This window comes from Crassostrea angulata, chromosome 4, assembly GCF_025612915.1.
Source record: "Crassostrea angulata isolate pt1a10 chromosome 4, ASM2561291v2, whole genome shotgun sequence".
Taxonomy (NCBI): domain Eukaryota; kingdom Metazoa; phylum Mollusca; class Bivalvia; order Ostreida; family Ostreidae; genus Magallana; species Magallana angulata.
The window spans coordinates 47818348-47825793 of NC_069114.1; the positions used below are offsets into that span (position 1 = coordinate 47818348).

General features: G+C 35.4%; 1 protein-coding gene across 2 annotated transcripts; it reads right to left on the bottom strand.

Moving 5' to 3' along the window:
* Positions 1-547: 547 nt before the first annotated feature.
* LOC128181659 (mucin-5AC-like) lies at positions 548-7446 on the bottom strand. Of its 2 annotated transcripts, XM_052850135.1 has the most exons (18): positions 7266-7446; positions 6372-6483; positions 6116-6229; positions 5884-5907; positions 5728-5781; positions 4949-5599; positions 4732-4841; positions 4380-4447; positions 3942-4132; positions 3677-3823; positions 3473-3581; positions 3102-3307; positions 2902-3010; positions 2157-2767; positions 1945-2059; positions 1371-1798; positions 1146-1254; positions 549-994 (listed from the first exon to the last, which is right to left on the bottom strand). In XM_052850135.1, exons 1-18 carry the CDS (start codon positions 7290-7292, stop codon positions 847-849), a joined length of 3333 nt encoding a protein of 1110 aa, XP_052706095.1. In that variant the 5' UTR covers positions 7293-7446; the 3' UTR covers positions 549-846. The 2 variants fall into 2 exon arrangements, with proteins under 2 accessions (XP_052706096.1, XP_052706095.1); XM_052850136.1 differs by lacking the exons at positions 5884-5907; positions 6116-6229; positions 6372-6483; positions 7266-7446 and having other exon boundaries at positions 548-994; positions 4949-5636; positions 5728-5780.

The window sequence follows — 7446 nt, forward strand, 5'->3', positions numbered from 1 at the left end:
GAAGTTTACAAAATACTAACACAAAACGATTTTCCAGTTAACATAGTCACATATCCAATGCAATCATTTAAATGTTATGCATCATGGACAAGATAGCTGATACGGGTATTGTGGCATTCAGGTGTCTGCTTTCTGAAGATCAAGGACCCAGTTCATAAAACAACATCGATGTGCGACATACATGTAATTATAACCAAATAGTTCATTTCTTGTGTAGTTCATTTTTTAGCTATCAAATTTTACTTAAAATTTAATTATCAATTATGAAATAATATTGTGTTTGTTTTATGCCATGTTGATGTTGATAATGTTGATTTGCCGAGAAAGTTCAATTGTATAATTATGATAATGTTTACGTTTCGTTGTAAAAAAAATTGATATAAACATAAATGTCAACAATTTTTTTTAATATCATAATAGAATCAACACATTATTTAACATAGTAAGTGATACCCTGAAACAACTCTCTCTCTCTCTCTCTCTCTCTCTCTCTCTCTCTCTCTCTCTCTCTCTCTCTTTGACAACGACCTCTTAATTAATGAGCATTTTGCATTTAAGTTTCTTCATTCAAAACTGTTGTTTCTTCATACCGAAGATTTTCAGTGGTTTGTTCCTAGAATGTTAATGGCCAAAAACTTTTTTTTTATTTTTACCATTTCTTAAAAAAAAACCTCGAATTCAATATTTTACAACTTCATCTGAAGTCTAAGAGACAGCGTAATTAAACAATGATATGTTGGTAAAATAATTATTTAAATGTACTTGTATGAATCCTCAACTATAAAAATGGTTTTTAGTATGTTGCACCTACTCTCGCCATATAATATCAAAAGTCTGTAGGACCAACTAACAGGTTTTAGGGTCGACTCCGAGATAGGTTTGAACTATTCCCGAGAACTCATCCAGAGCGGCTACTCTATGTTCGGCAGTACAGGTGATCCCAAAATCTAATCGTATTTTCTCCAAGACACAATCAACAGCAGATAGAATGAAGCTATAAAGCAGAAAGGCAGAATGTATATGTTCAAGCAAAGCAGAATTATTCCAGAAGCCGAAGAAAGAAAAAAAATTGTATATCAATTGCATGGTCAATTTGACGATTTTTTTCTGCCTTGAGTAAGTCTATGAAAACGCCCCACACTCACTTGCATTTAACCTCATCTGTTGCCGACATAACTGTGGCCAATTGAGCGAAGTCAATACATCTTGATAGTAAAGTTGAGGAAAGATAAGTAGAGTTTGTACAGGGATTTACTGTAAAGTACAACGAAACAATTATACACCACAAGGGCTATTGTAAGATATTTTTTATTAAGAAAATAAATTTGTTTGGATATTTTAATGTGAATAACATTTTGGCATAAACTAACTGGTTGTTGTCACCGGTGTTGTTGATTTTATCATCGTTGACGTCATTGTTGTTGTCACAGGTGTTGTTGTCGTCGTCATCGGTGTTGTTTTCGTTGTGAACATGTTTGTTGTTATTATCGGTGTTGGTGTCGTTGCTATCATTTTTGTTGTCACTTGTGTTGTTGTCGTTGTCATTGTTGTCGTCGCTGGTGAAGTTGTTGTCATCGTTGTTGATGTCGTTGCTCCTGACAATGTTGTCCTTGCTGATGTTGTTGGGGTCTTAGAAATGTTGACCGACAAATCACATGATGTCGGATCAATGCTGAGATAGGATAGAGCTAATTCCTCGATCTCGTATAGGGCGACTATTTTCTGTTTGTCGGAACATGTGATACCAATATCTGATAGTACTCCTTCCAAGACACAGGCAACGATCGAAGAAATATAACTAGAAAAAAGGACAAAACATATCATAAGGGTTTGGTTTTAGTGTCGGCACTACACACTAATAGTACTTTTATAAACGAATTTAAGAACCTCGCCCTGTTGTTTCAGTGATATTGTGGATAACTACATTTATAACACAATACTCACTTGCATTTGACCTCATCCGATGCATTTTTGACCTCTTCTAATTTATCTGAGTCGGCAATACAGCTTGATTGCGATAAAATCGAGGATATATAAGTAGAATTCATACAAGGATTTACTGAAAAATACCAAAAGAATATCCAAGACATTATCTTTATCATAAAAAAACAAAATATTAAACAGGAACCTTAAATTTTAGTGCAAAAGATACTGACTGGCTGTTGTCTCTGTTCTTGTTGTCGATCTAGCTGTTGTTGGTGTTGTTGCTGCTGATTGTGTAGCCGTCATTAATGATGGTGGTGTGGTTGTTGGTTGTTGTTTTGTTGTAGATGGTTGCGTTTTTGTTGTAGATGGTTGCGTTGTTGATGATGGTAGCATTGTTGTAGGTTGATATGTTGTTGCTGATTCTATTGTTTTAGTTGTTAACGCTGGCGTTGTTGTTATAAGTTGCAATGTTAATGATGAGGTTGTTTGTTGTTTTGTTGTTGATGATAATTTAATTGTTGGTAATGATTGCACTGTTGTTGATGTTGACGGGGATGTTGCTGTTGTTGAATGTATTTTTGTTGCTGTTGTTGTCGAACTAATGATTGTTGTCAGTGAAGTTGTTGATGTATGGGGAGATAGCGATATTTCTCCTGAAGATGTTGACTTTGTTGTTGACATTGTGATGGGAAGGTCACAGATTTTCGGATCAATACGAAGGTAGAGTTCAACTGTTCCTGAGAACTCCTCCAAAGCGACAATTTTATGTTCGTCTGTACAGTTTACTCCAAAATCTAATCGAATTTTCTCCAACACACAATCAACAGCAGATAAAATATACCTAAAAAAAACGAAAAAACCCTTCCATTGTGGAACCATAATGCTTTCGCCAAGTGACCACAATTAAAAAAATCATCCTTGCATTTAGTTACATTACCGACATCTTACTCATCAAAATAACGGTCAGCTACTTACTTGCATTTGACGTCGTCTGATGCATTCACCACTTCGCTTAATTGACTTGAGTTGATACAGTTAGATAGCAATGTCGATGTTAGGTAAGTAGAGTTCGTGCAGGGACTTGCTGATAAATAAAAAACAATTTACACTTTCTATTCATAAAAAAGCGTATAAATGAGTAAGTTTGTGTCAATGACAGTGCTATATTGTCTTACTGGTTGTTGACACAGCTGTTGTCATTGTTGGATTTGTTGTTGTCATAGTAATTGGCAGGTCGCAGATTTTCGGATCGATATCGAGGTACATTTGAACTGTTCCAGAAAACTCTTTTAGCGCGACAATTTTATGTTCGTCTGTACAGTTTACTCCAAAATCAACTCGTATTTTCTCCAATACACAATCAACAGCAGACAAAATATATCTACAAAGTTAAAAATAATGGTACATGTTCCAAAAAGACTTATAATGACCACAGAACTAGATTTGTGTCCATTTGATGAATAGAAAACAAATCTCCGCTGCTTTAAAAAGACAATATTACTTAAATCAAAACTATATGTTCTCTCAAAAACGTTTAGTTTCTTACTTGCATTTGACGTCCTCCGATGCATTCACCATTTGGTTTAATCGACTGAGCTCGATGCAATACGATAGTAGTGTCGTGGATAGATATGTCGAGTTGGTGCAAGGGCTTACTGAAAAAAGCAACATTTGATTAGTTCTACACAGATCTTGACATTTATTCATAAACAAGCTTATAAATAACTTTGACCGTGTTACAGATACTAACAAGTTGTTGACACGGTTGTTGTTGTCACCCTTGGTGTTGTTGTTTCTGTTGTGTGTGGTAACGTAGACTTCGATGCTTTAAATGTTGTAGGTGTTGGTGATGACGTCGTCATCTTTGTTGTTGGTGGCATCCCCGTTGTTTCAATGACTGCATACATATGAATACATACAAAATTATATTATTTATGATTGTTTTACGTCCTGTCAAGATTTTACCATAGAAATTGAGATTTTACAATTTTGCAAGCATATTTTTAAAACTTTACCAGTGCTCACGACGATTTTGGTCTCGTCTATACCCAACAACAGGGTCTGTGTTCCATTGGCCTTGGCGTTCTGGACAACTTGGACCAAAACCCCGCGGACGACAGATATTGTAATCGTTGCCTGAGAGCCACCCGATGGATAGCTATAACTTGTCATGTAAATTCTGAAGTCAAATACCACGCTACCTGGACTACAAAAACAAAACCGAGGTTATATATCTCACATACAGTATCACTACTAACCTTCAAAATTTCGCCATAAAGAAAATGAAATTGCCTTATTTTTTTCAAAAATGATTTGTTTCAGATGTACATTTATAATTCTAAATTTTTGTTTCATATTAATATAATTCTAACAAAGCTACATCCATCAAGGTATTCAAGTATTACATACTTGCAGTCCGCTTATAATCATACATGACCTGTCCAGAAACTTACCTTACCGACTTTACCGTTACATGACTAAATGATGACCCAATCTCACTGTTCTTTATACCCTCTTCCACCTTTAAAGACATTCGACTTCTTGTACGGACAAAATAATCTTATGTTTCTTTTATGAGTATAATTATGACATGTTATAAATGACAGTCTTTTGATTATTAATAAACAATAAAACGTGATTATTGCATACAAAAATACCAATCAAATGCCTGTACATAAGGCTTCAAGTTCTGCAGATATATGCTATCAAATTATCATACAAGGTCAAAACTCATGGCTTATTACCTGTTTCTGATAGTGCGATATGAATCAATGATTCTGTTTACAATCCACCACTGATTCTTACCTGGCTGGTGAAGTTTGAGACCAGGTCAAGGTATGCATCGCTCGTACTGTTCCGAAAATTCTCGTTCCAGGTAGCCGACATCACAGTCATCGACGCGTCAAACATCATGCCTATAACAACACAATTCAGTGACACTGACCACAATCTCTAGACATTTTATTTTATATTATTTTGTCATACTTTAATTCTTGATTTTTCATAAAGCGCTCATACTCACCAGCACTTTCAGTGTTGTTTGTACTATTGACAGTGGTGTGGGTTGTTACTTCTTGCGTTGTTGACACAACTTTACTGGTCGTTGTTGTTGTAGGCGGTAAAATTGTAGTCACGGCGCTGGTTGACTTTGGGATAGGTGTGGGTGTTGTTGTCATAGTACTGGCATTAGTTGAACTGGAGATAATCGTTGTGGTCGAAGCTGTAGACTTCTCAGATAAAGAAGTGGTTGTCATTAGAGATTGAGCTGTTGTGTTAGTCCCGCTTGTGGTGGTTGGTATCGTTGTTGTTGTTCCTATTGATGGGTTAGAAGTTGTTACTGGTGACAAGGTTGTCGTTGTCATCGGTTTTGTAGTTGATATCGGTTGCGGAGTTGTCGCTGTTGATATGGTTGTTGATGGCTGAGATGTAGAAGTTGTTGTTGATGACGTTGTCAATGTTGGTGAGGGTGTTGTCATTGGTTTTGATGTTGTTGATGGTGATGTCATTGGTTGCGATGTTGTTGATGGTGTTGTCATGGGTGTTTGAGTTGTAGAAGGTGTGGACAAAGTACTTGTCGAGGGAGACGTTATAGGAGGACCGGAAGTAGAATCAGGGGCCGCTGTTGGTGTCGATGACGCCATCGTAGTCGATGATGTTAATGGTGGGATAGATGCTGTAAGGATTCACAAAGGAACTAAAAGGACGCCATGCTACAAACGTAAACATGTTGTAACAAGATGCAATACAATGTCACATGTGCCCTTCTAAAGCATTAGAGAAGATAAAGATTAATTTACTTACTTGAACTTGCAATTGGTTTCTGAGTACTTCGATCTAATGGTCCAGGTTGCGGTGCTTTATAAAGTATATGTTGTATTTATCAAAACACATAAAGATTTCAAAACAAATTTCAAAAAGCACAAAACATATTTTAATCATTAGGAAATAGCTACTTACTAGTGTATACTTTCTGATGGTCTTCTGAAATTGAGATTATTTGTATATTAGTTCTATTTTATCTCGGTAAGATTCAGCTTGGCAGTGATACCTGAACTTACGTTTAATTACTAGTATCCTATTTAAACCAGGTATCATCGAAAGTTTAGACCATACAGCACGTAAATGATTTGTCCTTGTGCAGTTGTCCTATATGTTGTACAAATGTATGTAATTTATGTAAAATACGTACGTGAAAGTTTGACTATGAGGAATATTCCTAATCCTCCGGCTGCCAAAATGACAAGTGCTACAGCGACATTGACCTTGGTGCATCGCTTTTTCCTGGGCTTGAATTTTGGTTCATCTAAATAGCAAGGTAGCCATGTCAAGAGTTATTATAAAGTCAATTAACACAAACCTGTCTGTTAAATTTATTATTAATTGAAAAACATTCACAAAACACTCGGTATACACAATAAGAAGCGGACATCCACTGGTTCCTTTACCCTCATCGAATGTCCACCTCCTCTCAATGTCTTCGGCGTTTCCATTGTCCTCGTTATAGGCAAGGTTTACAAAAGAGTAGTCATGGCCATTTTCTCCAGAATCGTGGGATATCTGAAATATTTCAAAAGTCCGTAAAACTACTGAAAGATGCATTATGCAAATACTAAAACATATCCTAATATGCTGAGGTTTAACGAGAGAAACTGTTTAAGTATTAAAGTAATATTCTTGTCTTGCATTGTTAATGTCGCTGCTTGAATCGCATGACAGATATATAAGAATAAAAATGATTTCTTTTATTGGTTTATCATATTACTTTAGCGTCATAGATCTATGTGATTACACAAGCAATAAAAACCTTTTTTAAAACTCCAATCTTTCTATTTGATATACCGGTATATCATTAAGAGCTTTAAAGTCAAAAGCCACTTTCGTTTTGAAAACTGTATATGTATTTCTAGATAAATATTTAATTTAATCTAAGAAATACATGTACATGAAACTGGTTGACAAGTTATTAATGTGTGACATATTGAATGTATATTTGAATAGAAAATACGATTTTGAATATTAGACTTAAAAAATTTGATTCCGAGAAATCTTTGATAAACATGTGAAAACTTATTCAAACAAATATTAATGTAAAACGATAAATTTTTAACACATATTTTTAATTTCCTTCGAACGCTGCAGCAATTGTTTAATAATTCACAAAACGGGCAATGAATAATGCACGCAAGTGATATTGCGTGTTCAAAGTCATATATGCTTGTAAATCATGGCATTAGACCCACCCTTAAACAGCCATTCAACGGGAACACCTGCGTACATGTACCCACCCCACGAAAAAACTGTCGTAGTGATCAGGAAAATGCAAATTAGTAACGACTTACCTGTTTATACCTCTGCAACTTGGCCATATCCTATCGCTTTTTCTATACCTAGATGTCTCTTTTCCAAGTGAAACTAGTCTTTTCTCATTGATAACTTCCAATAGATCCACTTTTTACGGTTGATGTGATACAAGAACGCACTTGTTAGATCATTGGAATGTATTTAGACATAAAAACCATC

Excerpts from the sequence above, each read along its gene's own strand:
- LOC128181659 (XM_052850135.1), bottom strand. The coding sequence starts at position 7,292 with ATGGCCAAGTTGCAGAGGTATAAACAG. Across the intron at positions 5,600-5,727 it reads GAAACCAATTGCAAGTTCAA|CATCTATCCCACCATTAACA; the intron begins GTAAGTAAATTA and ends GAATCCTTACAG. Across the intron at positions 3,582-3,676 it reads AACAACCGTGTCAACAACTT|TAAGCCCTTGCACCAACTCG; the intron begins GTTAGTATCTGT and ends TGCTTTTTTCAG.